General features: G+C 51.1%; 1 protein-coding gene across 2 annotated transcripts in view; it reads left to right on the forward strand.

Annotated features, from left to right (window-relative positions):
* Positions 1-21,682, forward strand: part of DCHS1 (dachsous cadherin-related 1) — a 35,302-nt gene that overhangs the window by 1,477 nt on the left and 12,143 nt on the right. Inside the window, exons 2-5 of one of the 2 annotated variants that reach the window (XM_004279231.4) lie at positions 12,960-14,864; positions 20,664-20,852; positions 20,943-21,174; positions 21,304-21,540. In XM_004279231.4, the coding sequence (XP_004279279.2) occupies positions 13,080-14,864; positions 20,664-20,852; positions 20,943-21,174; positions 21,304-21,540 (2,443 nt within the window). In that variant the 5' untranslated portion in view covers positions 12,960-13,079. Of the gene's footprint in view, positions 1-12,925; positions 14,865-20,663; positions 20,853-20,942; positions 21,175-21,303; positions 21,541-21,682 lie in introns of those variants that run through there. The other variant, XM_049714155.1, reaches the window with a different exon arrangement.

A 21,682-nucleotide genomic window follows, 5' to 3' on the forward strand; every position in this document is an offset into this window, starting at 1 on the left:
CAGGTGTCTCAGAGACCTGACACTAACAGGAGGCTGTGTTGCAGTCACCCTTACCAACACCCGTTTGTATATCCCATAGGAAACACAGTTTTAGGTGTCTTGCACACACCACAGACTGAGCTGTCCCAACTGCTGAATAAACTCCCATTAACTTACGATACTCACACCATGGCTTCTCACTCATAGACTTCCTAGGCTTACCCTCTAGTTCCCTGAAAACTTGGGGACCTAGATCAGTCTTCCCCTCACCCTATACACTGCCATGGTTCCAAGTGTTCCTCCAAGTGTAGCCTCACAGTTTCTTGAGCTCTTTAGCTCCTGTTACCTTCTCCCCTCCCATGACCACTGTACAATTGGTCCATCTCTAAAATTCTGAACTCCTACATTCCACTCTGCCCAGAGCCTCCAGTGTCCTTCCAGCTCCCGGATGCCCTTGCTCCCATTCCACTTACTTTTCAACCTCATAATGACTCCTTGCCCTTGACCTCTTTGCTTTGTCCTAATCTGCCCCTTTCTGGCTTTGTGCTCTCCTTCCAGTTTATATGCCCAGGACCATCACTCATCCACTCCTTGGCCACTCTTTGTTCCGTTTTATTGTTGTCCTTGAGACCACCCATCCCACAAAGTCTCAGCCCTAGCTGGAATGATTTCTCAACCACACCAAGTTATGCTTCTATAAATTCACGCTTCTATAAATTGCACCCTCAACTGGGCCCTCCATAAATAAATAGATGAAATTTTTTCTATTTTTTCTCATCCCTTTACCTTACATCCCTCATTGTTTTCAGCAGATTAATTAGTCAACTCGCTGGACCATTTATTCTGCAAACACCTATTAAGCACCTACTCTGTGCCAGGCGGTGTGGTAGGTGGTGGCATTACAAGGGTGAACAAAATAGCCATGGTCCTTGCCTGTATGGAGCTTACAGGCTATGGGGTGAGCGCTGTACCATGGCAGCACATAGCAGGGAAACCTGAGCCCTTGTAGGGAGACCAGAAGAGGCTTTTGGAAGGAAGTGACATTTAAGCTTAAGCTTGATAGATACATAGGGAGTCTACCGAGCAAAGGAGAGGTGGAGGTGAGGTGAAGCGGGTGGAAAATATGCCAAGCCTAGGGAGCAGCAATGGAAGGCCCACATGTGAGAAAGTATTGTATGTCTGAGGGAAAAAGCAATCCAGTGAGCCTGGCACTAGTAGCATGATGTGAGGGCAGGTCACAGAGTCTGACAGAGGTAATGAAGGGTTAGTTAGGTCATGCAGTTCTTGCAGGTCCATATGAAAGCTTATGGAAGCCGAGAATAATTGAAAATCACCGAATCATTTGAAGCTGTGGTGTGATAGGATCAGATCTGTCTTATAAATACCACTCTGACAGCAGTGTGGTGACTGGAGGGAGGAGTCTGGGAAGAAAGGGATGGTTGGCTGTTGCAGGAACCCAGGAGGGGATAATGCTGGTCTGAACTGGAGGAGTGGCAGTAGAGGACGAGGAAGCAGATAGTTTCAAGAATTCTTTAGGCAGCGGGGTCAGAAGGGCTCAGTGACAGAATGGATGTGGAGGCTGAAGGAAAGGGAGGAAGAGTAGACATGACAGACACACCTGGTCTGTCGGCCACTCGGAGAACTGAGGCCATCCCGTTTGAATTCCCTCGGCTGTTGCGGATCCCACCCGCTTCGGCCTCACTTGACAAATTACTCTGAGTCTTATCCATGTGTCCAGTTTCTCCCTCTGTACCCATTCCTCCTGTGAGCACATGAAGAGCCTCCAGGCTCTCCTACCTTCTAGGTTATAATACCTCTCCAGGTATTAACCCTGTAATACCTGACTAAGACGCTCTCTCACTTTGCCTCCCTGCCACATTTTGTGCAAGGGTCTTCCGCACAGAGCTCCTCACTTCCCATTTACTCCTGCCCCATACAATGTAACTGCTCTCCCTAAGAGAACACGACCTCTCACCTGCCAAATTTAGGGGCTCTTTTCAGAAGTCCTCAACTGCTTGACCTCTTGGCAGGGTCCAACATTGTTGACTGTTTTTTTCTCTTTGCCACTATTTTATTCTGTCAGTATTTAATGAGCTCACTGCTAGGTGGTGGGGATACTGTAATAGGAGACACTATTCTATTCCTACCCTTGGCAAGGGATACAGGCAAAAAAGCAGATGATACAGTAGGGTGGGATCTGTGCATCTCTCTTTCAGAGCACCTCCTGGCTGTTCCTTCTCAGTCTGCTTTGGGGGCTCCTTTGGGTGGCCCCTAAATGTTACTGTTTATTAGGGTTCTGGCTTGGACCTTCTTATTGTCTCACTGTATACACCCCTCTTGGTCATCTGTCTCATTCATTTCCAGGGCTTTAATTATCATCTGTATAAGCTGATGACTCCCAAATATCTATCTCTTCCACACCTCTCTTCTGACCCCCAGACCTGCAGGTCTGCTTCCTACCTGATCTTTACTATAGAGTCCATAAGCCCCTTAACATGTCCAGACCTGATCTCCTCATTCCTTCCTCCCCCAAACCACCATACCCACTCAGTTATCAAGCTACAAACCCAGAAATTAACCGTAGCCACTCCCTTCTCCACATGTCCCATAACCCAGAAAGTCATTGGGACCTGTTGGTTCTACTTCCTTTCCAGCTGTCTCTGATATCCCATCCCCTTTTATCCATGGCCTCAGCTACTGCCTTCACCATCTTTTCACATGAATTACTTCAAGAGCCTCCTAACTTGTCTCCTTAGACGTTTACTCTTCCCTCTTCCAATCCAGTCTTCTCATTGCGGCAAGAGGGATCTCCCTAAAGTGCAAATCCAGCCACGGCATTCCCTGCTCAGCATTCTTTAGTGTCCTACCACTGTCTTGGGTGAGATCTCTACTTTAAGGAGGCTTAGGAGGTCTGTCATGACCTGACTCCCCCAGCCTCCCCACCCTCTCCCATTTCCATAGCTCCCTCACATTGCAAGTTCCAGCCATACTGAATTCCTTGTAGTTCCCCAAAGACACTACATTCTTCCATGCTTCTGGCCCTTTGCACGTACTGCCTGAAAAGCCTTTTACTCCCTTTGTCTCCTGGATAACCCCTTCCCATCCTCAGCTCTAGTCTCAAACCCTGTCTCTCCTGACCACCAGGCAAGCTTGGGACCCTCTTGTCTCACTGTTGTCATTACCTCTTCCCTTTCTGTCTCTCTGCCTGGGCTGGGATATCCTTAATGACAAGGCTGTATATTATTCATCTTCGTGTCCCCGGACCCCTCTACAGATGCTTGGCAATGAACAATGAATGAATGAATGAGGCACCTCACAGCACCTCCCTCACCCTCATTCAGTCTTCAGAAGACTGACCCCTGGTCTCAGCTGCCCACACAGTAGAGACATTTTCACACATGCCCACTTACCCACTAGAGACAGAAAGTCTCTAGTTCATGAACTTAACTTAGTTCATTTTCCACTCCCCTCCCGCACAAGTTGTCCTTCCTCACCCTACTGTCTCTCCTCTTCTCTCTCTTTCACCTGGACTTCTCTTTTCCTGGATCCTCTTCCGCTCCCCTATTGTACTTTATTTCCCTTTCATTCAGCTAGCAAATATTTAACACACACCAGAAATTTGCAGATCCAAATCTCCTGGGCCACATGCCTGTTGGGGTTCTTGGAGGGAGTGGAAGACGAGGAAGCTGTGACATGCCATCAGGCCACAGGACTACAGTGCCTCTCCACCTGCTCTGCTCCACCAGGCCCCCTTCCCTGGAGGTGCCGCGGGCTGCTCCTTCCTCGAACACCCACTCACATACACCACTCTGAGCCCTCCTACTCCTGGCACCCAGGCCCCTGCTCCTCCCTGTATCAGCTTCCCAGATACTTGTGCCCTCTCCTTCCTTTTCCTTTTCCTTTTGCCCACCACTGTAGCTCCCTCACCCTGCCCTGCCCATCCCTGCCCAGGCCTCCCTACCTGTGAACACCATGAAGGCAGGGACGCGATCTGTCCAGGTCACTGGACAAAGCCCCTCCCATGGGTTCATGGTATTGGATCCCATCTTTTTCCTGGTTTCCTGCTGCCTGCCCCTTCCTTCAGCTCCGGTGTCAGTGTTTCCAGGTAATCCTCTGACTTCCGGGCATTTCAACCTCTGCCACTTAGGAGGGGCTTCTCAGTTCCTGTGTCCCCTGGTGAGAGGGCACCTCCTTCCGGCAGTCCACCTAGAACCCCCAGGCCTGAGTCAGGATGCCCCTCTGTGTTCGCTTAGCACAGTGGAGTGCCCCGTTGTTTATGTTTTTCTGTCTAAGCTGCTCCATGGAAGGAGCTGTTTCCTCTCAGAGCCTAGAACACACTGTCATATGCTTGGTGAGGAAGGAGGAAAGGGAGGAAAGGAAGGGGGGCTACACCTCACACCTCCCAGCCTCACCATTTACCACCTGGATGACCTTAGAAGCTAACTTCTCTGAGCTTCCCTTTCCTCAGTTGAATATGGAGGTAACAGTAAGAGAGTTGTTCTGAGGATTGAGAAAGAAAACAACTATTAAGTGCTCAACTCTTAACTTAGTTCATTTCACTTCCAAGATCTCAGTCCCTCTACTACTCTCTCCTTCTCCTCCACCTCTTGCTTCCCCAGACTCGTTCTTCCCTCTACGTCTCCAGCTTCTCTGCTAGCTCCAGCCTCACTGGCCTCCTCTGCAGCCCGGACTGTACTTGTGAGAGTCAGATCTTAAGACCAGGTCCTTGCTGCTCATCCCACCACTGTAGCTCCCTCACCCTGCCCTGCCCATCCCTGCCCAGGCCTCCCGACCCGTGAACACCATGAAGGCAGGGACGCGATCTGTCCAGGTCACTGCTATGTCTCTAGTGCCTAGTATGGTGTTTGGCACATGGTAGGTCTTCAATAGGTACTTACTGAATAAATCTATTAGTGAATCATTTCACACACATGCCCTGGGCCCACCTCCCCTATTTTTCCCTTTGTCTCCTGGAGACCTCCAAGCATCCTCTGGTCACTTTCCCTCTAACCACCTGACCATGCCCACCTGACCCTCAACCTGGACTCATAACTGCCTCGTCACTGATCACCTCCTACTCCGACCCACCTTGCATGTACTGCTGGAGTTACTCTCCTACGCAGCACAGCTCTGCGCAGGCTCCTTCCCTGTTCGGTTGCCTGGCCACTTAATGAACGTTTATCAGACTGTTCCAAGCCCTCCAGCAGAGAAGCAATATTGTGGAAGAGAAAGCACTAGCTTTGGAGTCCATCAGAGCTGTGTTCCAGACGTTTCTCTGCTACCTAGTCTGAGCTTCAGTCTCCTCAGCTGTGGAATAACACTTATCCCAGGGTTATTGCGAGTGTCTGGCACGCAATAGCAGCCAACATTTATTGAGCCTTCACTGTGTACCAGCCACTGTGCTAAGTTTTTTTTATCATTCTTTCATTTAACTTTCATATCAACCATATAAAGTAGGCACTTTAATCCCCATTTTACAAAAGAAGAAACTTAGGTCTAGAAAGGTTAAACAGTTTTCCCAGGATTTCTCTATAAGTGGCGGAGTCCGAATTTGAACTCGAGTCTGTCAGACAGCAGAGCCCATCTTCTTAACCACTGTAATAAGAGTTCATGCTTGTGTACTTATACAAGCATCTTTGTGTTCATGCTTATGTGTGCTGACTGTGTGCAACACACTATTCTAACTGCATGTACACTGTAGTATTATTATTGTCCCTAATTTTTTTTATGTGGACCATTTTTTTAAAGTCTTTATTGAATTTGTTACAATACTGCTTCTGTCTTATGTTTTTCTGTTTTTTGGCCATGAGGCGTGTGGGATCCTAGCTCCCTGACCAGGGGTCGAACCCGCCCCCCCTGCATTGGAAGGCGAAGTCCTAACCACTGGACCACCAGGGAAGTCCCTGTCCCTATTTTATAAATGAGGAAATGGAAGCACTGAGCATTTCAGAGGCACACCCAAGATTACACAGCTAGCAAGTGAGAAGCTGGGGAGAAATCCCAGAGTTGGTTTGCCCCCAGAGTCCATGTCTTCAGCACTGTCTGGTCCTACCTCACCATGACACATTGCCTCCATTTTCTAGGAGTGCAGTAAGCATGTGTTGATGAATGAATCTATACTGACATCTGGTCTATGGCTAGTTGTTAGTTGATTCATTCTCTATCAGTTCCCACTGCAGGAGGCTTGCTCCCTTAGGACTCTCCTGAAACGATTCTCCCCAAGATCACTATGACCTCCTGACTGCTAAAACCAGTGGCCACTTCTCAGTCTTCATCTTTCTGGACCTTTCAGCAGCATTGGACACTATCGATCTCTCCATCCTTGTTGAAATGCTCCCTCCTTTAACTTCTGAGCTATGGCCTCCTTCTCTTTCTCCTCCAAGAAGAATAATGCTCTCCTCAGTCTGCCCCTTGAATGTGACTGCTCCCCAGGGCTCTGTCCTAAACTCTCCTTTCGCTCTACATGTCCTACCTGATGGATCTCCATACCCATGGCTATGAGTTACTCCTTGGTTGGTCCAAATCCATCTCCAACCCAGACCTCTCTCCTGAGCTCCAGACCTGCAGATCCAGCTGTGTTTGGGACACCTCCATGGGGAGGCCTCAACAGGAAGCCCCCAGATGGCTTCTCTTCTGTGCTGTCCTCATGGCACCACAGTAGTAATCAGGCCAGAACCCTGGAGTCAGTCTAGAGCCCTTCCATTCCCTCACCCTTCCTGAAGGGTCGGCGGCCAAATCTGGTCAACTTCACCTCCTCACATCTTTCTTCTCTGTATCCTCTCTGTCCCGCTACTGCTGACCTGGGTTACAAACACCTTGTCCTTGGTGTCCCTCCTCCCAGAGGTTCTCTTCTCCAGGCCTCCATTGTCTTCCTAGGTCTCTCCCCTGAAATTTCTTCCTCGCTTCATCTTTCCCTTCTCCATGAATCTCAGGCAGTATGGAGTGCATAGTCCTGGGATCAAATCAAGGCTGTGTTAACTCAGGACAGTTGTTTCACTCCGAGCCCCAGTTTCCTCAGTGGAAGGTGGGATGCCTTCTTCATGCGGTTGCTACGATGATTAAATAAGGCACCGTCTATGAGTTGCCAGCACACTAGCAGTCCAGAAAAGAAACTTTCCCTCTGCCTTCTCTGCTCACATCCATCCCCGGCCTCTCCCTGAGGTGCCTAATGAGACCAGTCCTCAGGAGGGACAGAGCCAGGCCCGGGCACTGCCCTGGGCCACCCATCCATGAGATTGTCCCGGGGACATCCAAGGAAGCCAGCTTGTCGGCCTTCTCCTCCCTCCTCCCTTACTAATGCCTCCTCTCCTCTTTACCCCCTTCCGCCGACTCCCCAGCCCTAGCTCCCACCTTTATTTACTGCCCTCCACCTCTCCAGCCCAGCTGTTCCTGTCTCTGACTTGCCTCCTCTTTCTGTATGAACTCCACTCACTCTTTGCTTTGCCGATACACACTCCCTCTCCCTCAGTCTTGCTCCCCGTGGTCCCCCATGAGAACTCTCGCCTCTCTTCCTCTCCCCTTTACGCCTGGCCCTGTATCTCCACCTCCCTTTGCTCACCAAAGCTACCCTCTTCTTCCTTCACTTCTGAGCCAATCTGCCTTTTGCAGCCCCCTCCTCACCCTGTTGTCTTTCTGGTCTAAGTCCCTCCCTGGCTCTGGGACAGGAAGTTGAGGGAGGAGACCTGTGAGGTGCCAGCTCCCCCAGCCTGCTTCCCCTCTGCACCTTGGGCCATTCCTCTGCTTCCTTCTGGAGCACCCTTTCCCTTATGGTCCCCCTACTGCTCCCCCACAGCCCACCTCTTTCCTCTCCCATGTTCTCCCTGCTCCCAGGTCCTATAGACGCACAGCCTGCTGGGGGGGGGGGATTGACATCACATTGCAGGCCCCAATGAACAGTCTCGCCCCTCCCCCTCCTAATGAGAACCAGCTGTGGTTCCAGAGGCCCAGATGTGGGGCTAGAGGGGGAGAGCAGGATGGAGCCAGAGGACAGAGTAACAGGACCGGGACAGGGTGAGGGCATGTAGCAAGGCAGAACTGGGTGGGGGAAGAGATGTGACCAATCTGGGGGGAGAAAGAAGATAGATCTGGGTAGGGGGCAGGACAGATTGAGGAAAGAGACAAGATGGATGGCTTAGGCCAGGTCTGGGGGAAGGGATGGGACAAACCTGGAGAGGGAAAGAGACAGGAACAGAGAGGAGGAGCAAGTCTTGGGGAAGAAGCAGTGAGAAACAGTGGACAGATGGGGAGATGGTGCTGAGAAGAGAGTTGGAGAGGGGATGAGACAGTCTCGGGAGAGAGTCTGGAGTTCGAGTTTGGAACTAGAAGCCCTGGAGCAGGAAGTGATGAAGCATAGTCCAGACAGGCCCCAGGGACCTCGAGGTCACAGCTGCAGCCACAGAGCTGACCACGAGTGCCCCAACAGTGTGTGTGAGAGCATGCCGGCGTGTGGGTGCGTCTGCAAGTGTGTGCGCGGGCCTGCCAGCGTGAGTCTGTGCAGGGGTGAAAGTGGTTTGTCTGTGTCCGTGAGAGGGAGGGGGTGTGAGTGAGTGTGCCTGTGTGTATGTGTGCGTGTGTGTGTGCGCACGTGCCTGTGTGTGTGAGGCCCACGAGAAAGTGTCTTTCTGTGTGTATGTGTCTGTGTGGGCAAAAGCATGCCTGTGTGTGTTTCCATGTGTGCCTGCACGTGTGTGGGGGGTGGGGGAAGGTTCCAGGCGAATGAACATGCCCATCTGTGTGAGTGATAACATGCTCCTCTGTGAGGTTGGGCGTCTCTGTGTATGTTAGAGTAGCTCCTGTCCATGTGAGTGTGTGTGTTGAGTGTGCCTGTCTGCATGTGAGTCTGTGCATCTGTGTGCCTGGCTGTGTGTGGGTCTGTGACTTCGTGAGTAGGCACCTTTGTGCATCCACTGTGAGGGTGTATGGGGGAGTTTGCATTGAACAGGGACCCGGGAGGGCACCAGGGTCTACACGGGTTGGGAGAAGGGACATCTGCCTGGGCCTGAATCCCTCCTCCTCAAGGCTGATCATTCACCTGAGTTTTACCTCGTACCATTCATACATCCTTTCATTCAGAAAATGCATTGATCATGTGCTACGTGCCGTGCTCTGTGCTACACACAAAGGTGAATAAGGTACAGTCCTGGCCCTCAAACAGCTGACATTCTGGGTTGGGGACAAAGAATCCTAACACAGAATGTAAGAAGTACATTGATCTCACTATCCATTATCCCCACTCTGCTTTCTCTCCACTGACTGATTAAATGAACAGGACCAATTCTTAACCCTTGACTCCTAACCCAGTCTCTAGGCCTAGATCCCTGCCCTGGCCACTGCACCATCTCTCTGCACACAGCCTCTCCCCTCTCTGAGTCAGGCCTGTGTTTACTCTGACCTTCTTGTTCTGAATTCCTCTGATCTGTTATTCCATGTGGAAGCTCCACAGACTTCACAGACTTGAGCCTTGGGGAGAGGGGTCTTAGTAAATCCTAGAACTCTGAAGCCAAGGATGGTGTTGGGAACCGAGGAGAGAGCATCTACCAAATGCCCAACTCTGAGCTCCTTGTTTCCATTGCCTGTGATTCTCCTAAAACCCCACAAAGTAGGCATTAACATGGCCATTACATAGATTAGGAAAATAACACTCAGATTGGACTCAAAGCCAGCTCAAACTCCAGAGTCCCAGCTCTTTTCATTGCCTCACACAGATGGGAGACATTGGGGTTGGAAGTATAAGTAGAGGGTCAGAAACTCTCATCCCGTGGGAGGACAGGAAGTCCTAGAGCAGAGCAAATCTAGAAAGACCAAAGGACACACTTCTGCAGCCATTTCTACGGCCACACTCCTGACCATGGTGCCTCAGGGGCGCGGGCTCACACGTGTTTGTGTGTGTTGTCTGAGTTGGCGTGTCCAGGGACGTTTCTCCCTGTGTCAGTAGGTGAGGGTGGTGGTGTGCAGTTATGAGGTTCTGCACATTTGTTCAGCACTGATTGCCTGCTCTCGTGATACCTCTAGGAACTGCTGGAGAACCAGAAACTAACTAAGACCCTCAAGCTGCTCTCCTCAAGGAGCTTTCAGTTCGGTGTAGGGGGAGGGGTGTGATGGGCAGACACATGAACAAATCAGGGCTGCTGTGCAATTTATTGTCAGTGTGCATCTAAAGCAGTGAGAGCCCAGTAGGGGATACCGTAGGCACTGCAGGGAGGTCAGAGAGATATCATAGAAGAGTCCACAGAAGACAGGATGTTTGAATGGGATCTTGAAGTTTGAGTAGGGGATGGCCAATTGGACAGGACTTTTAAAGGATATCTCAGGACAAAAGCATGGTACATACAAGGCAAGGAATTGGGACGGATCAGGTGATGGGTTTAGTGTTGGAATGCAGGGTGCAGTGGGGGAAGGTGAATGTGGGGCACAGTGGAGAGGTTGGCAGGGCTCAGGTCAGTAAGATATATTAAGGAGGTTGGGCTTTGTCTTGCGAAGAGAAGTTCTATACCTAGTGTCCATGAACCCGTGAAACTGCAGACAGTTTGGGTAGATGTACATCTGCATTGTTTTGTCCATAATGGGCAGCAGTTTTCTGCCGTCAGTGATGGCAAACCAGTGGAAGCCTTTTGTCGCGACTGGTTTGGTGAGAGTTGTGAGGATAGCTCTGGTCAGGCGGACATGGATCAGAGGGGCCAATCCAGGAGGCATGGGGACCAGTAAAGGGCTGTGGCAGGAATCGAAAAGAGGGATGACAGTGCTTGGACTGGGACAGCAACAGTGTGAAAACATAGGAAAGGGCAGACTTGAAACATGTCTAGTTAAGATGGTCAGGTTTTGAAGACTAATTGGAAATCAGGACTGAAGAAAAGCAAGGAAAGCAAGGAGAGTTTCTGAGCGGTGGTGCTGTTCACAGGAAAGGGAATGGAGGAAGAAAATCAGGTTGAGGTGAAGGTTGGGAATACATTGTAAGGAAGTCCATTGTATGGCTGGACATGTGTCTCCAGTGCTCTCCAGAGCTGGAGATTGCAAAGTCATCAGCAAATAGACGGTACAGAAGATGATTGATACATTTGAATTGAAGGCATGGGAGTGGCTAAGATCACCCAGGCAGTGTGGTAAGTGGGAAAACATGCGGCCCTGGACTGAGTCCTGAGGAGCACCAGTTTTTAAGGGCAGAGGAAGAACTTGCCCAGGGGACTGAAGAGTGGACACAGAAGTACAATGGAAGCAAGAGGTGGGGGGTCACCATGGGAGGCCAGGAGGGCTAGGCTTCAAGAAGCCAGTGATCAGTGTTTCAGTGTTCCAGAATGATCCAGCAAGGAGATAAAAATGTGTCCATCGGATGTAGAGTACAGCGATGACTGGAAGCTTAGTGAAAGCAGCGTCACAGGAGAGGAAGACTCTCTGTGTAGATGGAGGAGGGGCTGAGAGGTGAGAAATTGGAGGAAGTGAACAAACCTTTCAGAGAGGGCAACGTCTCCACGGATTCGGCTCTCACTCAGTCCTTAAAGGCCTTCATGGGGCTTTAGGCCTCCTCCTTCTTGAACGTCAGCAGCATTTGAAGCCCTGGCTCCCTTAGCCACAGAGGCACCGCCCTTCCCTGGATTTCTTTCTGTCTCTCTCTGGCCAGTTAAGGCTGCCTTGGTCCAGCTGATGGTTCAGGCCCGAAATCTGCCCATCTTCCGTGACTCCTCCCACTCCCTCATCCCCTGCCTCAAGCCATCATCAAGTCCTGCCTGTTCTACCTGCGAAACGTCCCGCAGAGCTATCCGCTTCTCCCCATTTTCCTTGCTAACACTCATCCAATTCACCGTCAATTCACCCTCACCTGGACTCCCCCAAGTGTGTTACAAGGGCTGTCCTAAGATAACCTTCCCATCTGTGTGATCCTTGTTTACAAAGGGGCAGCAGTAGAGATCTTCACAAGACGTGAGCCATATTGCAGCACCCACTCTTAAGATGCTTTCATGGCTTCCATTTGTCCCCGGCATAAAGTCAGAATCATCAGTATGGCCTTCGAGCCCCTGCCCCATTTCATACCTTCTGCCTCAGCACTCTACACCTCACACACCACCTCACACACGTTGTGCCCTACCTGCCCCGACACCCTCAGCCCCTTCTTGACTGCAGACTCTAAACCTCCCATTCAGTTCCCTCTTCTGAATGTTTCTGTATCCCTCTTCTCCGCCCACCATTGTCTAGCAAATACCTACATTAAGTAGATCCTGACTTGAATGTGGCTTCCTCAGAGAAGCACTCCCTGACTCCCTGACTGTGGTAAGCCCCTCCTCTATCCATGCCTTCACAGCTCCCGGCACTCCTCCCTCACAGCCCTTATCACACTTGTAATTACTTGTCCAATTCCTGGACTGTTTCCTTTATTCTCTGAGGTGTCTCCAGTGCCTCCACATAACAGGTGCTCAATCTCTTGTTAAATAGAGAGGGAAGTAGGGCTAAAGGTATATATATATATATATATATATAGAGAGAGAGAGAGAGAGAGAGAGAGAGAGAGAGAGAGAGAGATTATATATATATTATAGAGAGAGAGAGAGAGAAAGAGAGAGAGACTTCAGCATAGTTAAATGTTGGTAGAAGGCTCTGGCAGAGACGACATTGTTGAGATTCGGGTGAGGTTGCCAAGCACATGATTATTGAGGTATTAATCCTGGATGAGAAGAAAAATGAGAAAGAATTGGCCACACGTTTAAGTCTACAGATGGAAGGAAGGGAGTCTGAAGGCATTTAGGTCTGAACAATAGGAAAAAACAATCTGCTGGGGGGTGGAGGGGGGACGGGAATCAGAGTGGGATGGGACCTGCCAGGTAAAGACTGGAGTGGGTCCTGAGGAGCTTCCTGGGCCCCAGACGGTGTGAGGCAGCACAAGGGCCCTGCGGGGGCACTGAGCATGCTTGAGTCCTGGTGTGGCCTAGACCCCAGCCTGGACGGTTGATTCCTCCCCCATCATGACCTTTTTGCTTCCGATTTTCTCCCAGGCCAGGAATCGTGAGCTGGAGCCAGGGTCCAAGTTGGATCTGATCCAAAGCCTGAGATCAAGCTGGGCCCGGAGCCTGGCCTGGAGCTGGAGCCCGAGCCACAACTGGACTGCCCCTGCCATGCAGAAGGAGCGGGGCATTGCACCTTCTTGCCCAGGCATGCAGAGCCCCAGGCCCCTACCCCTGCTATCACTGCTGCTGCTCCTGGGCGCGGGGGTGCCGGGCGCCTGGGGCCAGGCTGGGAGCTTGGACCTGCAGATTGACGAGGAGCAGCCAGCGGGCACGCTGATCGGGGACATCAGTGCAGGGCTTCCAGCGGGCACGGCAGCACCTCCCATGTACTTCATCTCCGCCCAGGAGGGCAGCGGTGTGGGCACAGACCTGGCCATTGACGAGCACAGCGGGGTGGTCCGTACAGCCCGGGTCTTGGACCGCGAGCAGCGGGATCGCTACCGCTTCACTGCAGTCACTCCTGATGGCGCCACCGTGGAAGTTACCGTGCGAGTGGCTGACATCAATGACCACGCTCCAGCCTTCCCACAGGCTCGAGCTGTCCTGCAGATACCTGAGCATACCGCTCTTGGCACCCGCTACCCACTGGAGCCTGCTCGTGACGCAGACGCTGGCCGCCTAGGAACCCAGGGCTATGCGCTGTCTGGTGATGGGGCTGGAGAGACCTTCCGGCTAGAGACACGTCCCGGTCCAGATGGGGCCCCAGTGCCTGAGCTGGTAGTTACCGGGGAGCTGGACCGAGAGAACCGCTCACACTACATGCTGCAACTGGAGGCCTACGACGGTGGTTCACCACCCCGGAGGGCCCAGGCCCTACTGGACGTGACGTTGCTGGACATCAATGACCATGCCCCAGCTTTCAATCAGAGCCGCTACCACGCTGTGGTGTCCGAGAGCCTGGCCCCCGGCAGTCCTGTCTTGCAGGTGTATGCCTCTGATGCCGATGCCGGTGCCAATGGGGCTGTAACTTATGAGATCAACCGGAGGCAGAGCGAGGGTGACGGACCCTTCTCCATCGACGCACACACGGGGCTGCTGCGGCTGGAGCGGCCACTGGACTTCGAGCAACGGCGGGTCCATGAACTGGTGGTACAGGCACGGGATGGAGGGGCTCACCCTGAGCTGGGCTCGGCCTTTGTGACCGTGCACGTGCGAGATGCCAATGACAATCAGCCCTCTATGACTGTCATCTTCCTGAGTGCGGACGGCTCCCCCCGAGTGTCTGAGGCTGCCCCCCCTGGCCAGCTGGTTGCTCGAATCTCTGTGTCAGACCCAGACGATGGTGACTTTGCCCATGTCAATGTGTCCCTGGAGGGTGGAGAGGGCCACTTTGCACTCAGCACCCAGGACAGCGTCATCTACCTGGTGTGCGTGGCTCGGCAGCTGGATCGAGAGGAAAGGGATGCCTATAACTTGCGAGTTACTGCCACAGACTCAGGCTCACCCCCGCTGCGAGCCGAGGCTGCCTTTGTGCTGCATGTCACTGATGTCAACGACAACGCCCCTGCCTTTGACCGCCAGCTCTACCGACCCGAGCCCCTGCCTGAGGTTGCGCTGCCTGGCAGCTTCGTGGTGCGCGTGATGGCCCGGGACCCTGACCAGGGCACCAACGGTCAGGTCACCTATAGCCTGGCCCCAGGTGCCCACACCCGCTGGTTCTCCATCGACCCCACTTCAGGCATCATCACCACAGCTGCTTCACTGGACTATGAGTTGGAACCACAGCCGCAGCTAATTGTGGTGGCCACGGATGGGGGCTTGCCCCCTCTCATCTCCTCTGCCACAGTGAGTGTGGCCTTGCAGGATGTGAATGATAATGAGCCGCAGTTCCAGAGGACTTTCTACAATGCCTCCTTGCCTGAGGGCACCCAGCCCGGAACCTGCTTCCTACAGGTGGGTAAGCACCCCCCCCCCCCGCCCCCGCCGCACACAGCAGGATGATTCTGTGGGCAGGAGTGGATCGATCAGAGGGTCACAGGGGACCTCAGAGCAGGAACCAAGCCTTGCAGGTGCCATCTGTTGATGGTGACATATGCCAGAGGGTTCGGTCCTACTCGATGAGCTCCACAGTCTGTGCGGAGGGTGAGGATTAATGAGAAGACGAGAAAGCAGGGTACAAGAGCTGGGCCAGGTAATCTTGGCAGTTGAGAGAATTAAGATTGGATATAGAGAAAATGTGTCTTGCGGTGGCAGGAAAGGAGAGAGGACTCTTTAAAGTTTCAAAGTTGTTCTGCAGGGCAGAGATGGAGATCCTGCACACCCATGTGGCTCCTGTTCCCCAAGGGAGATGCCAGCATTTACAGAGCTCTCCAACCCTAGTCTAGTGCTGAGGCGTCCTGGAATACACCCCCATCCCTGCCCTTGGAACTGAGCCTTGATGGGACGCTTGGGCTCAGGCACGAGGATGAGAGACAACAAGAAGTATCCAGTGAGATCCCAATGTCCAGAGCAGGAAGACCTCAGAGGAAAAGGCAGGAGCCCTGGAGAGGCTGTGGGGGCCACAGGCTTCCTGCAAGTCAGGCTTGGAGGAGATGGGTGGAGCATGAAACTGGAGAGGCAGGCTGAGGCCAAACTGCAGAAGTCCTTGGACACCAAGCCATGAAGGGCTAAGGCTTTACTTGGAAGGCAAAAGAGGTCACTGAACTTCTTTGAGGCAGAAAAGGCATAATCAAATTTGGTTTTGTTTTTTTTTCCCAAGACTTTATGTTTTGGGGGCAGTTTTAGATTCATAGCAATATTGAGTGGAGGGTACAGATTTCTCATATACCCCATGCCCCCACTCATAGCCTCACGCATTATCAACATCCCACGCCAGCGTGGTACATTTGTTACAACAGATGAACCTACGTTGACACATCATTGCCACCCAAGTCCATAGTTTACATTAGGGTTCACTCTTGGTGTTGTACATTCTTTGGGTTTGGACAAAAGTATGAAGTATATGTATAATTGACATATATAATGACATACACTATAGTATTATAGAGAGTAGTTTCACTGCCCTAAAAATCCTCTGTTCTCTACCTATTCATCCCTCTCTCCTCACTACAGATTGTTTTTTTGTTTGTTTGTTTGTTTGCTTTTTGGCCGTGCCACACAGCATATGGGATCTTAGTTCCCGACCAGGGATCAAACCCGTGCTCCCTGCATGGAAGTGCACAGTCTTAACTACTGGGACCACCAGGGAAGTCCCATTTTTGTATTTTTTTTTTTTGGAAGCTAACTTGCTTTAAGGGTGAAAGAGAGATTAGATCAATGGTAAGTGATACATTCAAAAATTAACTTACCCACTGTAAGCCTGGCACTCTGCTGGGCCCTGAGAACAAAGAAAGGAAATAGTCTTATTCCCAGGCCAGTCCCAGTCTAGGCAAGGAGACACACCAGTAACTAGTAATGCATCAGGCTGCATATGAGGGGCTATGGAAGCCTAGAGGCAGACCTTTGCAGAAGCAGTGAGACTTTGCCAAGTGCATAACATGGGGTATGAGGACAGGGACTCCAAGGCCACAGAAAGAGCTACAGAACATCACGATGTGTTCATGGAACCGCATTGTTCAAGTTGGCCTCGACTGTGCTGATGAGAAAGAGTTATGGGGAGGTGAGACAAGCGAGTAGACAGGGACCAGCTGCCAAGCTTTGACTTTATTTTAGAAATCACAGGGAGCCATTGAGAGGCTCTAGGCAAATCTGATACGTCTTCTGGAAAGATTGCTTTGGCTGCCCCATGGAATATGGATGCAGGAGAGGAGACTGGGGGCAGGGTGGTCTCTTAGGAGATTTGTGCTTGAAGTCTTTATGTCTCAGAAGTCCAGCAGATCCCCGAGCATTTTCTAGGAGCTGCCTGTTGGCCTAGACTTTCAAGCCAGTGCCTAGGCCTGGCTGACCTCCTGTCTGGCCAGACTCTGGGTACTTGCCTGCCTACTGCTGTCCAGCTCCCACCCACTCTCCCATGTGTTTACTCTCCCTCTTGGCCCAGGACCAATGGGCTGTGGCTTCCAAACGTCTTCCCTCCTCACTAGTGCCTGAAGCAAGAGGGCATCTCTCCAGGTGGTTTCCTGGAGTTTTTACTAGTAGTAATCATAGGGAAGCAGGGGTAAAAATGACCGTTGGGTGTTCATAACTGTTACAAGAAGTCTTAATATTTGATTCATTCAGTATTCGTTTATCAAGTATCTGCCATGTGCCTGTCATTGTATTAGGGACACAGAACACAGTAATGACTGAGTAACCACTACCTAATTCATGGAGTTTATAGTCTAGAGGTGAGATTCATATGCAGAGAAACAGTTTTATTCCAATAATAAAAACTTCTATATGGGGATATTCATGAGGTACAGATAGGCAGTTCAAACGTTTTCTCAAAAGAAAGGACCTTTGAGCTGAGACTTAAAAGATGAGCAGGAGCTGATGAGGGGACGATATAAGGGAAGGGTTGAAGCAGAGGTGACACGCAGAGAGAAGTGGAAGAGCTTGACTTGTCTGACTCGTTCAAGGGCCTACAAGTGGCTCGGTATCTCTGGAATTTAAGGTGTGAGATGAAAGAGTGGGAGATGAGACTGCAGGAGGCCAGACGGTGAGGAGTCAAGCCAAGCCGAGGAGTTGGAGCATTTTTCTTTCGGGGACACTGAAGACATCTGAGTAGAGGAATAACATGACATTTGTCTTCTCAAAAGATGCTTTTATTAGTTAGTGTAGAGCAGTGGTTCACAACGGCTGGTGATTTTGCCCTCTGGAGGGGACATCTGGCAATGTTTAGAGATATTTTTGGTTGTCACAACTGGTGGGATCTATTGGTATCTAGTGGGTAGAGATGCTGTCAACATCCTATAATGCACATGACAGCACCACAACAAAGAGTTTATCTGATCCAAAATGTCAGTCATGCCAAGGTTGAGAAGTCCTGGTATGGAGGACAGATCGGAGGGTCAGACGCCTATGAGAAGGGAGCTACAGTAATCCAGGGGAGAGACGACTCAGGCCCAAGTCAGGATAGTGATAATGGTGATGGAGAGCAACAGACAAGTAGGAGGGATAATGAGGATTTACTTAGTCCCTGCTTGATTGATATGCCAAGAGAGGAAAAGGGAAGAACACATTGCTGGCTCGAGCAACTGCGTGGATGGAGGAATCATTAGAGAGGGGTTGGGATTATCATGAGTTTAGTTTAGGACAGGTTGGATTTAAGGGGCCTGTGGGACGTCCAAGTGGAGATGTTGAGCAGGCATCTGGATGTACAAGTTTGGAGCACAGAGGAGTGGTCTGGGTCAAAGTACAGATGAGGGTCAAAGCCACAGCAGTGGAAGAGAAGGCCCTGAGCGTGTGCAGAATGAGAAGAGGCCAAGGAAAGATTCCAGAGAACAACAGTGTATAACAGACAGAGTAAGGAGAGGTGGAGGGAGGCTGGGAGTGGGGAAGCAGTGGGTGGAGAAGCAGGAGAGCACAGTGTTAAAGTGTCAAAGAAGGAAGGACACCTGGGAAGGAGGTCAGCATGGGGCAGATGAAGTAAGTTTGTGGTCTGCTAGGAATTTTAGAGAGTTCACAGATGAAGGTCTTTATTTTCTCCTTGCACTAGTGCATGTGATGAGAGCTAGGGGTGGGGTGGGGTGGGGACAAGAGGAGAAAGATGAGGTTAGTTACAGCTTTCAGGCAGAGCTGGAAGTGGGAGCTGACCAAGGTTGGACTATGTAGCAAGGCTGAGAGCCTGCTGAAACTGGAGACTGCAATTGCACTAGGACCTCTGAGCAGGGGCTGCACAGGCCAGAAAATTCACTTCTGCCTTGGTCATTTCCAGTCAACGGCCCCTGCGCCTTTTGGGGTCACTTCCTGACAACTTCTCTTGACCACTATTTATTGCTTTCTTCCTGCAGCGGGTCAGAGGGCAGAGGTCTTTAACAGCTTCTGGAGATGGTGCGGCAGCTGTGCTGCAGCCCGCCAGACTGATCCAGGGGGAAGTTTGTCTCCTGGGATATCCAGGCCCACAGCCATAGTAAAGAGTTGGGGCAGGAGCTGTTTCCAGGGTTCAGCATGGCAAGGTCTTAGTGTCTCTCAGGAGGGTAAACAATGGCACAAATCACTTCTGTCAAAGGCCCGGGCAACGATCAGCAGTCCTCGGCTAGGCTTCTCTCTGAGCAACATTTTCTGGCCAAGAAAGGGGAACTCTCCAGCTTCCTTTTGCAGCATATCATGACCCTGAGGCCCGTGTAGCCACAAAGAGTACTTTGTCACAAGCTACAGCAGCCTGCACCAGCTAACTCACTACTGAGGGCCTAATGTGCACCCAATTTATAAAACTTAGTTTGAAATAAGCTTTTGTTGTAAGGCAGGGCAATCTGAATGTCTGTTTACTCAATGAACAAATATACATAGAGTACCTACTGTGTGCCTGGCCCTGTTTACTAAATGAACAAATATACATAGAGTACCTACTGTGTGCCTGGCCCTGTCCTAGGCTCAGAAGCTTTTGGAATGGTGTCTCCTGCTGATCTGGCTCTGAAATGTTCAGAGGCTCCTGACATTGGTGTCCAGTCATAAACTCTTCCTGAGCCAGTCTGGGAGATGCCTGAGAAGTCACCAGGAAAACCTTCCCCTATTTCTTAGTTTTGGGGAGCCCCTGGAACTTAATGACCTCGGTATTTTCCTATAGACCTGCAGTTCTCCCTTTCTCATTTCCAATGAGGTTGGCTTGAGAGATGAAGGGACGCTAAAGGTGCCTGAGCCACATCCCATAAATTCATAGTGCAGATCCTGATCACTCCAGTTTCCAGATCCGAGTACCAATCGGATCCCACTTTATAACCAAACGCAATAAAGAGCAGGCCTATAACATCAGTCTCAGTAACTCTGTCGGTCAGCCAGTTCTCTGATTGGAGTGATTATGAGACTTGGCGATGGTTATTAACTCCCTGTGACCCACCTGGAATTTGCTATCACAGCCCTTAGCACTCTCCTTTTAAGTACAGTTGGTCCTCATCATTTGCAGATTCTGTATTTGTGAATTCGCCAACTCTCTAAAATCTATTTGTAACCCTTGAATCAATACTCATGGAGCTTTCACAGTCATTCCCGGACATGTGCAGAAGGATGGAAAATTCAAGTCTCTCAACAAGCACATTCCCGGCTGAGGTCGAACAAGGCAAAGCTCTGCCTTCATGTTACAGCTCTTATATGGTAAACAAGGGTCCTTTTCGTGGTCTGTTTAATGCCACGTTTTTTGCATTTTTGTGCTTTTTGTTTGGTGATTTTGCAGTATAAAATTGTCCCCAACTGTAGTGCTGAAGTGATGTCTGTTTTCCTAAACACAAGAAGGCTGTGCTGTGCCTTATGGAGAAAATACATGTGTTAGATAAGTTTCATTTAGTTATGAGTTGTGCCATTGGCCATGAATTCAGTGTTAATGAACCAACAATATATATTAAATAAGGTGCCTTTAAACAGAAACACACATAAAACAAAGTTCTATATTGACCAGTCGACAAAAATGTTGTGATCAGAGTCTCGCAGGAACCTAACGCAAGTGGTGAGGTCTGAGCTGGGTTTGGATTTTGGCCCGTGTCCTACTAGTCCCTTCTGTGTGTCCACCATCCCAAGACTCTGGGCACCAACTGGCCCAGGGCCTGCTCCTTCCAGTTGCCCCTTAGTTATGGCTTTTCTGGCCAAAAAGATGGGGCATTACTCACCCCAGCCTCTCCCCAGGTGACAGCCACAGATGCAGACAGTGGCCCATTTGGCCTCCTCTCCTATTCCTTGGGTGCCGGACTTGGGGCCTCGGGGTCTCCCCCATTCCGCATCGATGCCCACAGTGGCGACGTGTGCACGACCCGGACCCTGGACCGCGATCAGGGGCCCTCAAGCTTCGACTTCACAGTGACAGCTGTGGATGGGGTGAGTGGACAGTCTGTGGGCAGACTGGGGTAGGGCATTCACCAGGGCCAATCAAGGGCCACCTGACTTAACGGCTGCATGTCTCACCAGGGAGGCCTCAAGTCTATGGTGTACGTGAAGGTGTTTGTGTCAGACGAGAATGACAACCCACCTCAGTTTTATCCACGGGAGTATGCTGCCAGTCTGAGCGCCCACAGTACACCAGGCACAGCTGTGCTGAGGGTGCGTGCCCATGACCCTGACCAGGGACCCCACGGGCGACTCTCCTACCACATCCTGGCTGGCAATAGCCCCCCACTGTTTGCCTTGGATGAGCACTCAGGTGAGGATCTTCACATTCCCAGGGCTTGCCTCCCCATCTGCCTAAATGAAGCACTGCCTGCCCCCCACCCCCCAACCTTTCCAGCTCTATTCTGTTTCCTTATACATCTCCACTTCTCCGTCCTCCCAGGGCTGTTGACGGTAGCCTGGCCCTTGGCCAGACGGGCCAATTCCGTGGTGCAGCTGGAGATCGGGGCTCAGGATGGAGGTGGCCTGCAGGCAGAGTCCAGTGCCCGAGTCAACGTCAGCATTGTGCCTGGAACTCCCATACCACCAGTATTTGAGCAACTACAGTATGTCTTTTCTGTGCCAGAGGATGTGGCACCAGGCACCAGTGTGGGTGTAGTCCAAGCACACAATCCATCAGGTATCACTTATCATTATATCCATTCGGTGCCGTACCCAGACACCCCAACATAACCCTCGAGTATCACACCACTGATAGCCCCAATACAAAACACTCTGGTTCCAATCCCCGCCACCTCCGTGGGCATGGTACAGGCACTCTG

Source organism: Orcinus orca, chromosome 8, assembly GCF_937001465.1.
Source record: "Orcinus orca chromosome 8, mOrcOrc1.1, whole genome shotgun sequence".
NCBI lineage: Eukaryota > Metazoa > Chordata > Mammalia > Artiodactyla > Delphinidae > Orcinus > Orcinus orca.